The 22,407-nt window shown below is 36.4% G+C and overlaps 1 protein-coding gene across 1 annotated transcript in view; it reads right to left on the reverse strand.

Annotated features, from left to right (window-relative positions):
- Positions 1-210: 210 nt before the first annotated feature.
- The window catches only part of LOC113098678 (heparan sulfate 2-O-sulfotransferase 1-like), an 82,689-nt gene continuing 60,492 nt past the window's right edge, over positions 211-22,407 (reverse strand). The window contains exons 2-7 of the mRNA XM_026263713.1: positions 9,373-9,611; positions 4,196-4,281; positions 3,140-3,278; positions 2,954-3,051; positions 2,653-2,810; positions 211-1,663 (exon numbers count right to left, since the gene is read on the reverse strand). Of these exons, the coding sequence (XP_026119498.1) occupies positions 1,437-1,663; positions 2,653-2,810; positions 2,954-3,051; positions 3,140-3,278; positions 4,196-4,281; positions 9,373-9,611 (947 nt within the window). The 3' untranslated portion in view covers positions 211-1,436. The remainder of the gene's footprint in view (positions 1,664-2,652; positions 2,811-2,953; positions 3,052-3,139; positions 3,279-4,195; positions 4,282-9,372; positions 9,612-22,407) is intronic.

The following is a 22,407-nucleotide window of genomic DNA, read 5'->3' on the forward strand; positions in this document are numbered from 1 at the left end:
GGGCATAGTACTATGCTTTTGTACTATATATGATCAATTAATAAGATCACTGATAAATGAAGTAAACAATTTACATATTTAATTGACGTCTTCATTTAACAAGTCAACTTTGACAGTCCTAAAAACTTCCCTCTGAAAATGTGCACATATCCACAAACCCCAGTTTGAAGAAAAACTAAGCATACTGGAAAAAATTAATACATAAATAAATCTCTTACTGGTCTCACAGACAGTAAAGTTTATTTGAAATGCTTTGAGACAATTTACACAAAAAAAAAAAAAAAAAGAAAGGCTGGCAGTTTAAACACAATTTAATACACAGACATTGTTTAAATGATCTGAACAACAGCTGAAACCAGGGTGGAGTGAATGATTCATGAAGGCACTACTGAGTAAACAACTAATGTTGGTTTAAGCCTCTTTCTTTCTTTTTTCATCCTCTGGTAAAAGGCAATATTACGACTTCCGAGAGGGTAGTAGTCTGTTGAGATCAAGTTACCTTAAACCAGTACAGACTGCTACAAGATGCATGATGATATTTGCAGTTATCGTTCAAGGAACCTGTTCTGGACAGATAAGGCCTCACACAGAAGCAGGTAGAAACAGGAACACGGAGGCCAGATCTAATGATCTTTAACCAGTCAATGAAAGATGAAAGTTCGTTTCTATTCAGTTTCATTATTTTAGCGTCTTCAGGAGATGCAATGATAAAAAAAAGAGAGTGTAAAGAAAAAGCAAGCACCAGTGGGGTCCCCAAAAAAGATGTCTATTTTCTAAATGACTAGTTTTAAATTCTACAACTTTGAATTTCTTACAACCATTTGGTCCAATTACATAAAATATACAATGTAAATACAATTTGTACAGATGTGAAATCTGTTTTTACCACATTCTAAACTCTGGCTACAATACCTTGACTAAAGTCTGTAAACACTGTTCATGGCATTCTATTAAAAATGAATACACACAATGCAAGAAAGTGTTAAGAATTCACAAAACCACAGTTAGTAGTAAAATAAGGAGGTGCTCTAATATACCATACATCTGGTACAAAAAGCAGTACCCTTTTGACCCTGTTTAAATTTTTTTCTTTTTTTGTTTTTTTTCACAACAATGAGCGATGGCCAAAGAGGTTCTGTCATGAGGCATGATGAATTATGTGAAAATTTGATGGTGGTGTCACAAGTGTTTTCCCTGCTGTAAAAGTCCATAAAAAGATACTGGGCTCAAAGTGGCTAGAGAACGAGCGTCAGAGTCAGGACTGAGTGAAGTCTCTCAAAAAACACACTCTTTAAGTCCTTCGACCCCCTCTAGTCTAGGACTTCCGGGTATTCACGTGTTCACACTGCAGAAGTCCTTTTCTTCTCTTCCCAGTGAATGTGACAGAACAGTTCATGAACGGGCCAAATGACACTTGGACCATGCTAATGTCAACTCTAGTTTACTTTTGGATAGATTTTCTCGTAAAAGAAGTTCTGAGCCAGCAGGTAAAGCTCTCCGTCTTTTTCCCTGACGCTGTGAGCGCGCACAAACTGAAACTGCTCCAGCGCAAACTCGTAGAACTCGTTCTCCATCTTCCATATGTTGGACTGCTGCAGCTTTGAGATGGACTCTTTAGTGGGAGGTTTCTTCTCGCTCGTTTTCCTCAGGTGAGACTTCTTGCCTGCAGTTCGAGTCAAAGACAGAATAAAATGCAGGTCACTCAGGAGGTTTCACTGGCTTGTGTACTTGAAAAATTATTCAATGCTCAATGCTGAAAACACGTTAGGGTTTCTTTTCAAAGCTTGGCTAAATACGAGTTTAATTTACAAATTAATTACAATTTGACTTTTTCATTTCCAGAAAAAAAAGTGAATATTTTCATTGCTAGTACAATAAAAGAGCAATAAGTAGTTGTTGTATTAGTTGAATATTAAATATTTATCATGATACAAACTAAATGTTTCAATCATTTCTGAGAAGTCATGTGACACTGAAGACTAAAAATGGCTACAATATACTAGCAACAGCCAGCAGAATAAAAATAATGCTGAAAATTCAGCTTTGACATGAAAGGCATAACACTTTAAAATAAAATCCACTGCTTAAATACAATCAATTCTAACATGGAGGAAGCAACACTTACAGTACTGGGCCCTTATGAATATCTTTCTTCCATTGAACACAAAAGGAGAATTATGTTTTTTAATAATGTTCTAGTCATTCTCTTCCATGCAGTTATAATGAATAGGGAGTCAAGCTTCCAAGCTTCATAAAGGATGCAAAAGAACCATAAGTAAAGTATATCAAAAGAAGCCCGTATGACTACTTCTGAACCTTTACAATACCTTTGTGTGACAAACAGACCGAATCCAGGAGCTGCAACTGAACTACTGAATTATATTGGTCTGGTTCATGAACAAAATATTCAAAAGGTTTTCCGAATGATTTCATTTCGACCAATGAATTGAAAAAGAATCTACAAAACACACATTTGTTAAGGTACTTCTTCCACGGGCTGTCAAAAAAGTGCCATGAATTTGACCTTGAGGCTGTTTCTCACACAAAGCTATTGTATTTAGCTTTCGTGTTACATGAAGAAAAGCTTGGGTTTGGAACGATGAAGGCAAGTAGAGAACAGAACTGTCATTTTCTTAAATATCGACAAAGTACCTGTGCGGTAGAGCTCAGTCGCTCCTCTGAAGAAGCGTGGCAGCGCGGCCTCGAGCATCATGATAAAATCCTCCAGCTCCTCAGTCACTCCCACGAGCAGATACTCATTCACCAAATTATACTTGGCCTGTTCGAGAGCCCACCTACTGCCAACATTCCTGCGCAAACGAGACACACAAGATCATTTCCAGCTCCTACACAGTTTCAAGAACAAATCAGTAAAGAGTGAATCAATCAATTTGTCTAATGCGAAAGAGCATTTAGTGAAAAACAAGAGTAACAGGCTGCTCATGTTACCCACCAGCACTCAGAGTAATGGCCACAGAAGAAGGGGATCTGTAACCAAAGCTTCTCAGGAGCGCAATCAGAACCTCCTGAAGACATGCACTCATCAAAGGTCTGAAACACAGTCGCACATATAGCATCTTAGCATCCACATGGGGAGAAAATTAATAGTTACTTCAAATTAATTGTTTAAAAAGAATACCTTTTTGTCCCCCTGCTTTCTCCGTCTGAGACCTGGCCGATAATCATCTCCAAATCGGAGAAAATAGTAGTACGACACCAACCTCTCGATGGGGTCCCGTACAATGTTGATGTATACCGGCTTTCCCTTGACTCCAAACCTATTTAGAGGAATATTATATTGTATTATACTGTTATATCATGTTATATTCAGTGCTGTCAAACAATTGATTATTACTGTTTACTCTGTATATTTAAATATAAATAAACACACGCATGTATACTTTTTTCTCAAATGTTTTTTTTTATATTATATATTATATATATTATATAACATCATATATTAAATATATTTATATATAATAAAATATAACAACAAAAATATATAAATGTATAAAAATGTAAATATTTTCAAAATATACAATGTATGTGTATTTATATATACATAATAAACAAAAACAGAACACATATATTATGTAAACAAAAACTTTTATTTTGGATGCGATTGATCATGTGACCGCACTAGTTATATTATTATATGCAGTCGAAAATCAGGAAACACCTGTCAAAAATTGTTTGTTCGTTTTTTTTCTACATTCTTCTACTACAAGTTTGTAATACACATTTCTTGTTTACAATTATATTATCACCAGAACAATGTGAAGAGTTAAACATTTAATACAATTTCAGAATTTCAATGGTATGTATTCTTTTTGCTTTAATAACAGCAGCATACAAACCACAGATCTATATATGACTATTATAAATCAGTGGTACAAACCACACACACACACACACACACACACAAAAAAACTAAACCACTGATAAAAAAAAAAAAAAAAAAACATGTTCCACTTTCAACCACTAGAGTGCAGCATTTAAATGTATCTTCTCACATCAGTGAATTAAATAGCTGGCTGATGGATGTCCCATTTTTCAGGAACAGACATCTACTAAATCTACTAGATACGGTCTTGGATGCTTTAAGAAAACATACCCATTTTAACTACAGTGAACTGTAGAGCAATTGCTTCCAGTGATTGTTATTATGGTTTAATATTAATACAGCAAAACTCACTTTGTGAAGTCCAGATAGGCGACATGGCCATGGTAGAAACCTGGTTTCATTTCTCGCCAGGATGTCACATTCCTTACAAACCTCATCTGTAAGCACAAGATAACACATTCGATTTGTCCCTGTGCACAGTTTATAAACCTCTAATATGTTTTTACTGCATGTGTGATATGCCCCCATCATTCAAGCATCAGCAATATCCAAATCTCAAATAACAATCTCGCACTGACGCACTGCATCTGTCACGGGCTGCTAAACAAACCAGCCAAGTGACTACTTAATGCAACACATTTCAGCAATGTTTTCTCCAAACATCCTCCCCGTAGTCCCACAGCTGTACTCCGCTGGGAGGGAAAGGTTGTACCATCTGTACCGTCGAAAGGCTTTGTTGAAAGCTAGACTGGATATTACCTTGGCAAAAATCACCCACAAATAACACCTTCCCTCCCCCCTGCTCCAAGGCATATTATTTTGTGGATGACAATGACGTGAATACAAATGTAAACATACGCTCATGATCGCAGACCGACAGAGCCACATGCTGTGTTGAATAACGCTGACACATGTGAGGTCAAAATGATTTTTTACCCCCTTCAACTCCGCAAATAAAACTCGTCAAAGATAGATTTCTGTGAGCTGACATGTAACAATACATAAAATGAATAGAGAATTGTCTGTCTTCGCAGCTGTCAACATAATCTGCACTTTATTCTTTTTCCCCCTTGTTCTTTTTATCTATCGGTTCGACTTGTTCAGTGCTGGTTGTCACACAAAGGCACAGCAGCAGTGTGGATATTGACAGTAGGTTATGAATTATGGAGGTGGAGCCAGAGACAAGGCTGCTTGTTAGAGGCAGCGTGCGGCAGAAACACAGGGCCTCTGGGCTAACATCACCTGGACTGTCAGAGTGACAATTGAGCAAAAGACCAATCACAATGTCATCAGTGTAAGCACACTACACCTCTGCACTTGGACCGAACTGCATAAGTTGAGAGTGTCTGTAAAATGTGCCCAATATCAGGCATACTTATATACAATGTCTAGCTACTAATTATTATTTTGTGTAAGAATTTTTGGTAGCAATATATTTTACAGTCCTGTTCCGTATTTACATACTGTGTAATTATTATAGTAATTACAATAACTATGTAATAACTATGTACTAACCCTGAACCTACTCCTAAACCTACCCCTACCCCATGTAGTTACCTTGTATTACCAGAACTTTCTTAGATAAATACACTGTAAGTACACTAAGTACACGTACTGTAAAATAAAATGCAACCTAATTTTTTATAAGCATGTTTTAAAACTCTGGGCCCGTATTTTATTTTACCACTAAGAGTTCTCCTGAATAGCAATGGAAGTTTTTAGCTAAGAGTTTTCTCTTAAAACCTATTCATGAAGCTGCTGAGACAAACTTTTAGTAAGGATTAGACAGAAATCTTAAACTAAGAGTAACCCCTCTTTCACACTGCAAGCGTGAGCGGCGCGCAAGCAGCGCATATTTTTTTCGGCGTCCGTGTTAATAAGTGAGTGCATTCACACCGGGACCAGGAGCAGCACGTGAGCGTCAAGCAGGAACGTCGCGTTAACAGCAGTGTAGCGGGGGCTTCGGCGTCCGTTCTATTTTTGCTGTGCTGCTCACGCTCAATTAAAGTGAAAGCACACTTTTGATGGACAAAATAAATGTGATTTAACACAAAACGTGCTCAAAATGCACAGAATAAGCATGTCAAGAGTTTTAACAACAATGCCAATGTCTAGAGTTTTAACAATTATGCCAGAGAAGAAAATTAAGTATAACAAATATGTATTTACCCATTTAAACTTTTTAATTAATCGGTTTGGGTGAAAGTGTGGTGTATTATTATAAAAACAAATGTTGAAAGAATTATACCTAATGTTTGAAATGGTTATATTGTCTGCCGAACACGCTTTGCAGCCGCTGCTGTGATACTGTACTTACACGCTTCCAGTGTGAATACTCGCGAGAGTCTGCTGCTACAGTGGCGATGTAGTTGCGCGGACGCGTTGCTCGCACACCGATCACGCTTGCAGTGTGAAAGTGGGGTAAGTGCGGGGTTGACCTCGTTGCTATGAATGTCAGCATTCTTACCAAATACGCACCCAGGGATTGGCTGATGGTCTCTGTCAGAGAATTATTCATAGAAATATTGTAGAGCGCAGTATTATGTTGCCATATTCAAATTAAGGCATTAAAATAAAAATGTTAATTGACACATTCGAATAAAGATTTAAATGCAGGCTAAGTGTTAATTTATTGAATAAGTAGGCTATATATTCAGCTAATTGTCAGCCTCTTATGCTTCTCGTAAAAAGACTGTCATTATGCATTAGGGCTGCCCTTGACTAAAGATTTTTCTGGTCGACTAGTAGTCGTTCATTTTAAGCATCATTCGACTATTAGTCACACTTTTATTAATAAACCATAAACTCATAATTATGAGCCTTTAATTGCCTACATAGCCTAACAAGCGCTCAAGCGCACGCAAAAAAGGCTTGCCACAGTGCATCGGCAAATATAATAATTATGAATGTGTTGGGAAAAAACAGCAAGTACATTGTATGTATTAACATTTTAATAATTTATTGTTACACTAGTGTTTTTTGTTTTAAATGATGAAGTCGGCAACATTGACACATCTCCGCAATATGCATCTGTAGGCATATATTACATAATCTGAGAATATTTGAATTGGTTCATTTAAAGTTTCACTCTCTATAAGACAAACACAGACATGATCAGGTTAACAGTCCGAGATTGCAGAAAGTGCATCCTGTTTGCTTTCATTATTTTACAAAAGCGCAATATTTCATTGTTATTCTGGGTGTACACAAATAAACGTAGTGTCTTTACAGATACAAAAGATTCATTACTCTTGAATTAATCTGTATGACCAAAAATTATGAATTCTTTTAAGAGCAAATGATCGCAGCGGTGCCTCAATCTGTCATGCAGTAGTGTGCTACGGTTCAGTTTCCACGCTCCACGCAAACAAAATAACTGCAAATTATTTTCTAGGCCAACATTAGATTGAGCTGCCATGTAAAGTTGCTACTACATACATATTTTAGATGATAAGCCATATTTGAGGATGATGAATGTTAGGTGAGCATATAATGTCCCGATGTAGGAAAGGCTGTCTTCAAAGTATTTCATGACTGCGTGCCCAAACAGCAGGCATCGACCTCTAAAAACAATGACCGCATTATTGTGTTACACCTGCTCTCTCTGAATCGCAAGTAATTTATTACATATGAAAATTATTATGCTGTGGCTTCTCCTAGTTTTCTTAGAGATATATAGTGCCATTTTATCAGAAAGTGACATTTTTGTTCTCTTTGACTCATTGGATGAAAACTGTGCTTTATTCACAAACATGTTATGCGATATTCAAGTTTTGCGCGTAAGTAATGGAAACATAGCGGTTGCACTTTATTTTACAGTACGTGTACTAGCATGTACTTATAGTGTACTTAGTGTATTTATCTAAGAAAGTTCTGGTAACACAAGGTAACTACATGGGGTAGGGTTAGGTTTAGGGGTAGGTTCAGGGTTAGTACCTAGTTATTTCATAGTTATTGTAATTACTGTAATAAGTACATAGTATGTACATGAGGAACAGGACTGTAAAATAAAGTGCTACCAACATAGCTATTGAGAAATTTTAACTGAAGTAGGTTACAGACTTTTCAGTAAGACCCTAAAGAAACATATTAACGTGGAAAATTGGCATCCGATGACCCCTTTAAATTAACAAAAAAACTTATGGTTAATGATTTAAAAAGGAACTCAGCTGAACCACAAAAGGACACTGGTTCCTTTTAGAGTGGTCTGAGTTCATCTGAGGTGTTCACATACAGTTACAGTATATTTGGAGTGTTCAAAGGAATTAGAGAGAAAATGACCTTAATCTCTGGACTTGCAAAGCTTAAAGGGATAGTTCACCCATTGTTCATCCCATCATGTTGTTCCAAACCCTTAATACCTTCATTCATCATCAGAACACATTTTAAGATTCGAGAGCTTCCTGACCCTGGATAGACAGCAAGGGTCCTACCATGGTCAAGGCCCAGAAAGGTAGTAAGGACATAGTTAAAATGGTTCATGTAACAGTGGTTAAACTGTAATGTTATGAAACTATGAGAATACTTTTGTGTGCGAAGAATACTTTATTTAACAATTCTTCTCCTCCGCATCACCATAGGTGCCATTAATGAGAGTACCACAATCATAGAATGTAAAAAACATGAATGTAGTGTTTTTGAAGCTCAAAGTGAGCAGAGCTGCCATCGTCATCTTGGCAGCACGTCACTGCGCGTTTCCCCTGTATAATCGAAAATGGACAAAGAGGCAGGACGTTTGTGGAGCTGGTTGCTGAAACCACACCCACTTAGCTTGACTGTGGCAACAACAGCGGCAATCCACCATCAACCCATGCCTTTAATTATGCAGAACTTCAAGGCTTAATATACATTTAGGAAATTCACTCCCCTTACAGTTGTCATGAAGGTCAAAATGAGCTATATAGACCAAAACCACTTTTTGTACCTGGCTTTAAACATATATTTTTTTCTACTGTGAAGTTGGGCATTTTGACATGGGGAATTCTATGGGACTGACTTATTTTTTGAACCAGCCTACAGCAGACAGTCGATGTATTTGATCACGGCGTATGTGTGTGTGTTCCTCCGCTCATAAACAAGGCACAGTGCATACATGTTCTACATCAGCAGCACCACAAGCATGCATCATGGTACTCTCAATAATGGCAGAAGACAGTAACTTGGGGGAGAGAAACTGTTATTTTATCATTATTTTTTAATAAAGCCGTTACAATTTTCTTTGTGCACAAAAAGTATTCTTGTAGCTTCAAAAAATTATCGTTGAACCACTGATGTCACATGGAATAACGATGTCCTTCCATCCTTCCTGTGTCTTGACCGTGGTAGGACCCTTACTGTCTATAGAGGGCTCTCAGATTTCATTACAAATATCTTCATTTTTGTGTTCTGAAGATGAACAAAGAATGACAATTTTCATTTTTGGATGATCTATCCCTTTAAGAACTATGTGTACATAATTGTACTAAAATGTTAAATAATCTCATACATGAATGCATTGTAAGTTGAATCTAATGTAATGGACATGTTACCTGGTCCTGCAGAGACATGACTGGATTATTCTTGGTGGTGTTGATGTGGAGGACATGGAAGCGGTTCTTTCCACACAGGTCATATGCAATGTTGGTGAAGGAAGTGCTGGCAGTCTTGGGCACACGGTTATAGATGATAATCAGATCCTCAATCTCAGGCAATGCCGGGGAGTCCCGAACGCCGTCCCGTGTCTGTCTCTGCTCCACGCCTCGCACCTCGTGTCTGGCCATAGTGCGCTCTGCGGGAGAGAGGACATGATCATGTTTACATCTACATCTAAAATGCATTTTATCTTTTATTTACATAAACCCTAAAATTATATAAATACTACTGTATAATTTCTACAGATTTAAAGGGGAAATCCACCCAAAACAAAACAAAATAATTATGTCACCTACTCACTCTCATGGCGTTCCAAACCTTGTGGTTCTATGTTGCTAAACAAACAGTTTCACTGTTTTGACTTAAATATATGGTTACCAACATTCTAAAATATCGATCTAAAACAAAATGATGGCAATTTTCATTTTTGGGTGGACTATACCTTTAAAACTGTTTAACTTAAGTGATCTATTGTACGTTACATGCACACAGATCTTAAATATATGTCATGACAGACAAAACCACAATATTGTTTTATTCATCCGTGCATAAATATAATCAAATAAATAAATAAAAACACACACAACATCTCATTATGCCATGTTACGCCTGACATTTAGAAATAAATTGAGTTCATTTGACCTTAGATTGTAATAAACATGGCATTATAACTGCAGAATGTATTTTCTAGTGTAAAATACACATATAATCATGATGATCAATGTTTAATTGCAGGGAGAACTTTCGGCAATTCCAAAGTACAGTACATGAAGAACTTAAGATTATCTAAATCCATACATCCATCTTCAAATTTAATGCAAGTAGCTGGTGGGAAATGTAGTTGTAGAGCAAAGTTTGAGTATTTTCAGAGAGAAAGAGAGAGGCAATAAATCTAGGGCATCTAAAGATCTGTAAAGCTTCCCAACAGGCCCTTCAGCCACCTGTTGATTTAGGCGACAGAAAACAGAAGCAGGATGAAAAAGCCTGAATAATGGAGCAAGAGGAGAAAACAAAGCAAGCAGTTTCAGCAGCATTGTGTGCTGCTTTATGTACACACACACACACACTTGACACAATAACTTCACTGTCAGTAGTGAGATGTCAAGAGTATTCTGCACCATAAAATCCCCCAGTTTTCAGTTTCAATGTACAAATAATAGTACATTTATATTGCTAAAGAATTTGCAGCTCAGCTGCTTACAAAGAAACTGGTGCAAAGATGTCTAAAGTAACACACACACCAGGGTTTCATTCTTTGTATGTGTCTTCACATCCAAGATGATATAATCGTGCTAATCAGGATTGGCTAATTCGGTAAGCAGTGTGTGTTTTGAGTGAAGAACAGTGGGTCACCAATGCGATTTAATATGTACCGTCATTTAGACCTATCAAAATGTTCCTTTCTGACCAAACTGTTAGCAGATCACACTGGTGGTCACCCTTTGCTGTCTAAGCAAATACTGCTTACAATTTGTCAGTGTCTTCAAGGTTCTTTTAAAAGACTCCAGTGTCTCATGAGGGACCAACACTCAACAAAACAAGATTTCCCTTGGGGTTCATGTGGAGCCAAGAGAGTTCAGGATGAAAACACCAAACAGTACAGATAAATCACAACAATAAAAACAGTACTGGTAACTTATTTCTTTACAATTTCCAATTTTAAGAAAAAAAAAATACCACAATATTAGTATCTTATGCATCACTGTACTGTGTCATATTATACCACAGTAGTTTTTTATTAAAGAATACTTAAATTTTACACAATGATAAACAACAGACTTTTATTACACAAAAACACTTTAATTTGGCCAAAATAGTATAATCTCTTCTGAAGTGTAAACAAACTATTACACAGTGTGGAATTTTACGCTCTGTGCACTGAAAAAGGAAATGCACAGTGGTCCTGAAAACAAAAGCCACACTAAAAAATAATGAAATCTCTCTCCAGTCATCATGCTGTATATCATATGCTCATTTTCCACACAGCAATTACACAAAACTCAGCTTGCTAATAGACTCATCAGTCTTCAACAGTGCACGCCTACCCATGCATAAAATAAGCCACTTAAAATGTTGATCAACTCTTATCAAGCTTCCATGCATCAGCTGTACTTCTCTAAAACGTCCTCCACCACAGAGGACCCTAACCACACTCAGCCTGACATCTCATCTACTCAGTCTGACATCCCATTTAACTAGATCACTATCCCAAATCAACATAGCTGTCTACACTGTGATTGACACAAATCACCCCAAAACTAGAACGCTCCCCTAACATTTCCTCACCAGCAATGGCACTACATTTTGTCAGTGGCTTGCTAGGTTTGTATTTCTCAGCGTTATACCACAGCTCTGCCCACACTGAAAGCACCTAATAACATTTAAAAATGTAAAAACAATGAAAATAATATACCTTAAATAGATTTACTTCTAAAGTTATATGCAAGTTAAAGGCTATACTAACATTCAAAAGTCTGAGGTCATTAAGATGTTTGCTGAAATAAATTAAAGGTGCATTAGGTGATTGTCTTCAGAAGCATTTGTTGTACTGCTGGTTGACTGTCTCTTCACATCCCGATAGCAATCAGTAAGTTAAGTGGTTAAAATGTATTTATCTCGATTTACCGTATTTTTTGGACTATAAGTCACACTTTTTTCATAGTTTGGCTGGTCCTGCGACTTATAGTCAGGTGCTACTTATTTATAAAAATTAATTTGACATGAACCAAGAGAAAACATTACCGTCTACAGCCGCGAGAGGGCGCTCTATGCTGCTCAGTGCTCCTGTAGTCTACACTGAGCAGCGTAGAGTGCCCTCTCGCGGCTGGAGATGGTAATGTTTTCCCTTAGTTCTTGGTTCTAAATAAATGAGACTTATAGTCTAGTGCGACTTATATATGTTTTTTTCCTCATCATGACGTTTTTTTGGACTGATGCGACTTATACTCAGGTGCGACTTATAGTCCGAAAAAAATGGTATATATTATATATATTCCAAGTGTTTTAACTGACTTTCCTACCTGCCTTTCAACATGTGTTTGCATAACTCTTCGCACCCAGTTTGCACAGACAGGATACATCATTAGCGCGTTCACGTACGCTATGCAGACTAATTAAATGGCAGGCAAACCTGATCTTCATTCCTGGTATTGTAGTACTTTTAGTAACTGTACTATAAAGTTTTCTCAGCGGTGAATGACACATTATGTATTGTAGTAATGTTGTCTCAGGTCTTCTGATCTGTTCACGTTCATGCATTCAGGGGGCGTGGCTTTAGACTGCGTTTTGCAGGAACGGTGGGACATTCGCATTCAGTGCTATCAGGTTAAAGTTAACATTTTCCAAGATCTCCTACTGCACCTTTACTTATATATATATGAGTAAAGAATGCATTGATTTGATTAACAATAACAGTAAAATAAATTTATAATTTTACATAAAATTATTTTTTCATTGAAAACTAAAAGAGAAACTTTTTTATTTTATTTTTATTTGTCACAGCAGAGCTTTCTCAGAGAGCTTTCTGATCCTGCATAGACAGCAACATAATTAACACGTTAAAGGCCCAGAAAGGTAGTAATGACATTGTTAAAATAGTCCATGTGACATCTGTGGTTATGAAGTTATAATTTTATGAAGGCTTTATTTTTGTTTTCTTTGCGCACAAAAAGTATTCTCGTAGTTTCATAAAATGAAGGTTGAGCCAGTGATGTCACATGGGTTATTTTAGGGGGGTGAAATGCTATTTCATGCATACTGAGTTTTTTACACTGTTAAAGAGTTGGATTCCCATGCTAAACATGGACAAAGTTTCAAAAATTAAGTTGTACGTTTGTCACAAGTTTCTGAAAGTTTTTTTCAAGTATGGGTCTGTGTGACGTTAGATGGAGCGGAATTTTCTTATATGGGTCCTAAGGGCACTTCTGCCGGAAGAGCGCGCACTCCCGTATAGCAGAGCAGAGACATTCACTGATCAGAGCGAGAGACCGAAATGTCACAAAAGAAGTGTGTTTTTGGTTGCCAGGGCATGACAACCCAGCACAGATAAAAAAAAAAAAAAAAAAAAATACACTGCATTAAGGGACCAGTGGATGGAGTTTATTTTTTTTTTTGTTTGTTCCCTGCATTTCGAAGATGCTTGTTTTACAAACAAGGCCCAGTTTGACGACAGATTTGCACATCGTTTATTTCTTAAGGATAATGCAGTCCCAACGAAATAGGGTAACGATTGTGTGTTGGAACCGTAAGGGGGTGAGTAAAACTGCTTCAAATATCTCTGTGTTGTTAACTTAGCTATCGGCGCGTAATCACATCAAGTAAACAACATGCGATGTTGTCATCAAACTGCACTTTCCACATGTACACCTTAAAAAAAAAATAATAATAAAATAAATAAAAAAAAAAAAAATATGACAAAGTGGAACTTGGTCATTTTCCAAAACCGCTAAGCAAATATATACAGTTTCAGTACATACCACATAGAGACTGATTGCTGATGCTGCTCTTGTTCAATTTCAGCCTCTGGATCTGATTCTGGATCATAAATATACGGCTGAATCTGACTGTTAGCCATGGTTTGTTTTGGATGATGTTTTTTTCCTCACGGTAATGTCACAGTTTCCAGATGGTCTCAACGCAAAAGCTTACTCGCGCTCGTGATTCTTTAGCTCCGCCCACACGTCACGCCTCCAGCCGCTCTTGTTGAAAAAAAAAAAAACAGTACAGACTATAAATATAATAAAACTAAAGACTTTTTAGGAGTTATGAAGGATGCAGTACTACTCTATAGGTACTCAAGATTAACAGGATATTGAGTGAAAACGAGCATTTCACCCCCCCTTTAATGATGTCCTTACTGCCTTTCTAGGCCTTGAACGTGTCGGTTGCGTTGCTGTCCATGCAGGGTCAGAAAGCTCTTGGATTTCATTAAATATATTCATTTGTGTTTTGAAAATGAACACAAAAGAAAGGTTTTTACTGGTATGGAATGAAATGAGGGAGAGTAATTAATGACAGATTTTTCTTTTTTTTTGGGTGAACTATCCCTTTAACAACTTACTTTAGGGGAAGTTACACATTATACATCATTTCCATTATTACTGTATTAAGTACGTGTTATGAGTAACAGGGACGCTAAAATAAAGTGTTACCCCCCCCAAAAGACAATAATTCTTATATTTTGTAATATCGGCAGGTTGTCCAACAAAAATATTGTCTACTGCACGAAACAACAGCTTACAATAAGAATAAAAGTATAGTTAACAAGATTATAATAGAAACGTTCAGATGTTTCATAAAAGAGTTCAGTAATACAGCAGTGAAAAAGGCATCATAGATAAAGGTTGGGAGTGTAATAGGCAAGAAGTGATGATGCCTGAAACCCGAGCTGTGGTGTTTGTCCTCTGCAGGCTGGCACTAACAGAAGGCTGAAACTGCACATAATGGAGAGGGATAGGGATGGCTCAGTTGTGTCATTGCACAGACCGTCCATTACAGCCTTCAAACTCCCTCCGGCTTCTTTACATGATCACAACAAGAATGCATTTCTCACACTCATGCATCTTTGTTTTTATCTATCTGATGGAGAGGAAATGCTCAACACTTCTTCCAACAATAGAAGAAAGGGAGAGGCCACCAGGAATGATTGCATTGCTCATCTTAATTAGTAAAACAACCTGCTCTTTCCTGACACACAAACGCCTTTCCAGGCGATTAAGCCTTTGATGATGTTAAGAGGAGGATGCATAATTACAAGGAAGGCTGTTTGAGGCGTTTTTATTTTTATAATGAAAGCAAGGTCTGATGGGAGCTCATTAAAGTCTACAAGCATCTCTTATTCTCTCTGGTTTCTGTTCTGCACAGTAGAGGGCAGCATCCTGCTGCCAGGTAGCCAAACTGGCAGGGGTTCTGGGAGGGGTTTCCCTCAAGGGAAGGCTCAGCATGTTTTCCTGAAGGTGTTTCATCCACAAATTAGATGTTACGCAGAACTGATTGACTGTCAGAATTGATCAGCCACTGTCCACATCTCTATATCAGTACATCATCTGATGGGAAAACAGAAACAAACTGGAATTTTGTATGAAATCACGTTTTACTGATCATGTGATGAGTGTAAATTATTAATGTAAACTGTAAACCACAGCTAGTGTAATTAATTTCAAGAGGAAGTGTGGCCTAGTGGTTAAAGATTAAGACAAGAACCCAACCCTGCAAGCTTCAAGATACATAAACAATTATAAAGTGCTTTTGTGCAACACTTAAAATGAAAGGTCACACACACACACACACACACACACACAGACACAATAGCATGCTGTTCCATTCCTATGCTTTTTTTTTTCTTTAGGTGTTTTGAATACAGATACATTTTAATACATTTTAGAATATAAATTTTACATACATTTTAGAACAACGTGACTGTGACTATGCCAGAACTTTTGGACAAACTACTCTTTTAGCATATAACTAGCCTTTATGCTCTTGTAATAACTGTATAAAAATATAAATATCAATATAAATGTATTTTATATATTTGGAAAGATAAATTCTTAAGAAAAATCGGGAATAAAATATAGAACACAAAATTACACATTTAGAAAAATGTCCAAGCTGCTCTTTATAACTCTTTACAAGTTATAATTAAGTTTTAATATGCTGATATGTACGGAAGTTCTAAGCGGCCATGCATTATAATTTTTTTTTCCTTTTTGTTTTCTCGTTATAACGACTTAATTTTCTCGTTATCTCGACATAACGAAAGTCGTTTTCTCGTTATAACGACTTATTTTTCTCGTTATCTCGACATAACGAAGTTTGTTTTCTCGTTATAACGACATGACAGTTTTACTGTTGCTATAGTAACGAACACAACTTTGACAGGCATCTGATGGACAACCATGCAGGCGCTCTTACTGTAGCCTATATTTCAGCAAATTTAGCTTCGCCTAGGTAATCACGTCTACAATACTGTATATAAATAAAGGCTGATCAATCACTGTTGATTTTTCCAGAGACAGTACAACGAATGTTTTGTTTTTGTAATTAACATGTTTAAATGGCAACACCGTGAAATTAGAGCTGCTTGGATTAAACTCACTTTTCATTTTCCCTTTATTTGAAATAAAATTATATATAATTTGTAATTTGTAGTAGTCATTATATGATGTAGCAGATATCATGTGTGTTACAAGCTTCTGTTTGAAAAGAGCGTCCCTGTGTGTGTGTGTGTGTGTGTGTGTGTGTGTGTGTAGAAAGAAAACGATTACATTATAGAACAAAACTGAATTGAATTAGCCTATCGATTTTACATATACATCACATTTCGCATCAATATGGTTAACAACAAAGATTAGTAATAAGGAATAGAAGCACATCAGCCTACATCTTTAAATCCCGTCCTACTGTAACGTTAGATAAACAGAATACAGTGATGTCAACCTTGGTTTTGATAAGCAGTTATTTTATGACACAGAACGCGTTGGTGAAACTCATGCATCTAGCAGGATCTTAATACACAAAATATTCATATTGATTCAAGCATTTAACATTTATGAATTAATTAAATGTCAGTAATGAAGACTGCACAAATTATAGTGATCACGAGGAAGGTCCGCGTACAGTAAAGTGGATAGTGTACAACACCGCATCAGTTATATTCAGGTTTATAGTGCCACCTGCTGGCGCAGTTTTGTAACTTCTTAGAGAAAATTAAGTCGTTATAACGAGAAAACGAACTTCGTTATGTCGAGAAAACGAGAAAATGAAGTCGTTATAACGAGAAAACGAACTTCGTTATGTCGAGATAACGATAAAATGAAGTCGTTATAACGAGAAAACAACAAGAAAAAAATATTATAATGCATGGCCGCTTAGAACTTCCGTAGATATGATAAATAGATATGGCAAGCCTAACAGTAAATAATAAAAAAAAAAAATGTGTTTTCCATACAAGATGTTATTGATCGAGAAGCGTCAGAATATAATATTATGTAGAAACGTTATTATTGTACTCAAAGAAAAGACTTGAAAGAGTAAGTTAAGACTCTTTAGACTTTAGAGAAAGATTTTCTTTTTCAGTTTTTAAATAAACAGACGAGCATTGATGGGACCAGAGCCATAGAGAGAGAGAGAGAGAGAGAGAGAGAGAGAGAGAGAGAGAGAGAGAGAGAGAGAGTTGCAACAACTGCATTCAATCCAATGGAGCAGGTTTTTTTTTTTTTTTTTTTTTTACAGCAATGGCGGATCGTGGAGCCGCTCAATAGTTCCCTGAAGTTATTGCTAATACTATCAGCACCATAGAGATGCAGCAGAAGAAAACCACTGTGATGAACTTTTTAAAGGTAAGACATTTATGGAACAATATTGTATATTATCAGCACAGCTAATCAAATTATGCATTAAAACAAGATTATTAGTAGATTATTCCTCTCTCAATTAGTAGATTTGCAGGATGTTATTTATTTTCTTTATGCAGTATTATCCATCGCTGTGTACTTAAGGCTATTAAAAGTGATTTGCTGCTGGGGAGTTATTTAATAAACTTGGATACATTGCAAAGGATGGGGAGTAGTTTTCATTTAAGAATCATGCTAGGCTGAATTTCCAAAAATGTATTATATACCACTACTATATTATAGAATTATATATCACAATCTTAGCTACTAAAGAAGTTTTTCTCATTCGCTATCTTGCTTCCAGAACAAGAAGCACCTGCAGACTCCCTGTAAAGAGACATCACCCTCACAATGAGTCTCTATTCACTGGGCTTTGGAAAGTCTTTCCCTGCTCTTTGTGTCTTCGTGGAAAAAAGTGCCAGTTACCTAGTATGATTACATCGCATTTTGTTGGAGAAATCTATAGATTGCTCCTGCTGACTATATCCAGCCTCTTATGAAGACTTCAGATATCCCAACACCTGTGAAGAGATAATGCCAACCCTTGAGAGGACTTCAGATGAAGCTGACTGATTAAACATACAAAACCTTGCATTGTAATCAACATGATCACATCATGTAACCATTGCTCTAATTTGTTCATTGTTTCGGTATTTCGTACATTACTTTGGCACAGTTACACCTGTTAACAGAACTCTTATTTGTAATGTAGAAACTTTCTGTAAACAATTTTCTGTAAAGCTGTTTTGAAACAATGTGTATATTAAGTGCTATATGTGTATGTGTATATTAAGTTATAAGTGCTATACAAATAAATGTCACCATGGACCACAAAACCAGTCTTAAGTCGCTTGGGTATGTTCTTAGCAATAGGCAAAAAAAAAAAAAAAAAAACTTGAATGGATCAAAATGATAGAGTTTTCTTTTATGCCAAAAATCATTAGGATATTAAGTAAATATCATGTTCCATTTATATTTATTGTACATTTCCTACTGTAAATATATCAAAACCTATTTTTTGATTAGTAATATGCATTGCGTTGATGCAATTCTCTCTTTCTATGGCTCTGTAATGGACTAAAGGAGGCGTTATGGTTACTTTATTTACAAGTTCATGATCTCCAGCAGGTGGCGCTTATCTTAAATGAACCTGCAGTTAGAGATTCAATGTTGTGTGGGTATTTTATGTATGTTCAGATACAGCAGACATATCACTACAGCATCTAATCTTCAAGGAAAGAAGAGATGTTACAAGCTAAGAAAGGGGTCAGAGCGCTCATGCTCCGTAAAGGACAGGAAGAGAGATTTGTCAACTTAATTCGATATCTACCCTTTCTCCAATACCTGTTTGCCCTTTCACTCCAATAGTGGCTGAAGTTATTTTCCATTTGTCTTCCAGCTATGCCTCATTCCGTAGCTTTATTTATTATGCTAATCCAGTGCTTTTCCTCTGAAGAAAAAGCTCCAGAGGAGTCATATAATGGTATGTAGTTAAAAGGTGCAGTTGAAAAAAGTATCAGGAGTTTAGCTGCTGGAATTCAAGCCTTTGTTGTTATTCTCGTGAGGCAGTGCCGAACCGCAGCGCTGAAGTTCATCTCAGTACCACAAGCAGCAGGAAGAGTACTCATGTGTGCTTGGAATAAGAGGTACGTGATCAGCAGAGCACATCTCTCATCTCTGAATGATGACAGCAGTCTTTAAATGTGTATAAGCATGTCTGCACATGTGAGGATAGTCTCTCTATCGGGTTCCCGCTTGCAGCTGGAAAACAAGCGTATATTATTTTACTGTGCTAAATCAGCTCTTCTTCATTTGCTGGCTTCCATGGCTGCAATACACTGTTTTCTCTGCTACAGTAAATAGCAACCCTGACAGTCAAAATATTATTGGGTAAATTGGCATTGAGCAAAATCACACAGACCAAAACTAATAGACATTCCGACACGGAACGAATTTCATTTCATAAAATAGTTGTATGTTTTTTGGGGGGCATCAAGTGTTTCCTAAATAACTCCAAACATGTGGTATTTTTATGCTTTAGTACAGTCAAAAAATTATACAGCAGCACCTTTAAAGATAAAATGATGAAACCAATTAATTCATTAACATTAACATGTCGGGTCCATTTTAACCTGGAAGAGATCCATAAAGTAAATCCTAAAACAAAAAAATGTTTACCATGTAAATCTAAAAACCGTTTTAAGACCCTCAAAACTACTTAATATTTCTTAAATATTTTTTAAGAGATATAACCATTTGAAACGATGTTACATTTTCAGGTTTGAGTCCTTTTGCACCGGCATTTGTATGGAGTACCATTTAGTGTCAAATATACTTTTTGTACTTTTTGCAGCGTGAAAAACTGATAACTTTTTTCATCTGAAAGTTAAAGTTTTTAAAAGTAAAAATAAGTATAGTTATAAAATTCATTCAATGATAGTTAAATTCTCATCAATACTGAAAAATAAATGATTTAATTAGTTAAAAAAATAGTTGAAAGTAACAAAAATATAACAAAGTTTGCCTGTGTGCAATTTTTTCTTGTTTGGCAAATCAATTGAAAACTAAAAAGCAACTGATAATTGAAAATTATTTTAATACTACATTTAAAATGATTAGTATATGCATGGTTCCATAAAAAAAGAAAAAAAAAAAGAAACATGTTTTAAATGTCTATATATTTGTCAACGTGAAAAGTAATGCATTTACATTTTATTTTTTATTAAATACTGATTATTGGTTCCTTCATTTTATTTTTTAGGTGCACTCGACCTCCATAAAGAGAAAATATGTGACATGTATGTTTATACAGTGTCAAGCAGATTGTATTCGCCTACTACTGATAAATTAAAGATCAGAATAAATTTGACCACTTTATGCAGTATATGTAGGAACTATTTTTGCTTTGTAAAAGGTTCAAACATATATTATCTTACTTTCAGATACTTATATGACCCATAGCTTAATTTTGCAATCAGACCCTGGAAATGAAAGAAATGTAGTTTGTAGTCTGATGCCTATGGCACAGAAAGTAGGAGGTATAAAATTAATTTTGAAGGCGCATTCCTGATCGATTGCAATCAGTTTAGATGAAACCTGCTAAGCATGCAGGGAAGGGTTCTTGAAGTTTGCTACACAAACTGTACCAGAGACATCTATTGATTTGGCTTGAGTTGAGCAACACATGATGCAACTACAAACAGGAATCTGGAAACCCTGCAGTGGCGCCCACCGATGTATACCTCCACCAAAAGGTGTCCCAGCTAATCTAACTACCCCAAAACCTGGAGAAGCAGAGCATTTCGCAGGAAGTCATCAGAGTCAAACAGAGCAGAAGTTTTACAGGAAACATATGTCGCAGGTCAAACCTTCACAGGCTCATTTTTTAACCTTTTAACCAACCAAACAACAGGGTGCCAGCTGGTAGTATCTCAGTGGTAATCAAGCTGATGTAATTCAAGGCAGGCAGCGTCCACATTATCGGAACATAAAACAAAGCTGAGATTAATGGCTGATAGGGCACTAGGACGGGGGCAGATGGGGAGAGGAAGGTGAGATGGATTGATCCCAATAACCTCTGCTGATTTAATTAGATACAAGCACATTTATCACCCATCTGTCATAAAGGTGGTGCATGGAGGACAGGAGCCAGGAGGCAGTACATTATCTCAGCACACCTGGCTCTGTAAACACTCGCCTGTCTCACGGGCCAATATCATTGACAGGAGGCTCACCCTCTCCTGATTAAAGCTCCAAATTTATTGTACAACACTTCACCGTCTCAACATGCAGTCCTCGCACTGTCTTTGTTTTTCCCTACCTCCAACAGCTTTTTAGTGGATGCTGAAAAATAAACGAACATTCCAACTAGTGGGTTTTTATTTAAGGAGGCAGCATTTTACAGCTAGTCTAAAAAAATTTTTTTTTAGCTCTCTTAAGCTTTAAGCAAGAAGACAGTTATGAAGACAATGCACATTGGGTTAGAACTGTAAAATATTGAGTGCAAAAAAACAATATGGATGCAGGGTGGATTTTTGATACCAAAATTTTGACTTTGGTACAATATCAGTCTCTGGTACACTTCAGGCAACAAATAAAGGATAAAAATAGCCCACAATAAGCTACAGCTTCCCAGTAGTGCAAAACACAACAACATTTTAAAAACACAACATAAACGAGCCGCAACGCAACAAAATTAGCACAACACAACGGAAACAAGTATGTGAACTTAGAGAGTTCCCTAAATATCCAACATAGGGTATTTTTATGCTTTAGTACAGTCAAAAAATGACACACAGCACCTTTAAAGACAAAATGAAGAAAACAATGAATTCATTAATATAACCTCTTTATGTATTCAGGTCCATTTTAACCCAGAAGAGATCCATAAAGTAAAACAAAAACTTTACCAATTACACCTAAAAGATGTTTTAAAGCCCTCAAAACAACTTAAGATTTCTTTACAGATTTTTGTATATCTTTAAGAGATATAACCATTTCAAACGATGTTACATGTTTTGGGTTTGGGTCCTTTTGCAC

This window comes from Carassius auratus, chromosome 6 (assembly GCF_003368295.1).
Source record: "Carassius auratus strain Wakin chromosome 6, ASM336829v1, whole genome shotgun sequence".
NCBI classification, from domain to species: Eukaryota; Metazoa; Chordata; class Actinopteri; order Cypriniformes; family Cyprinidae; genus Carassius; species Carassius auratus.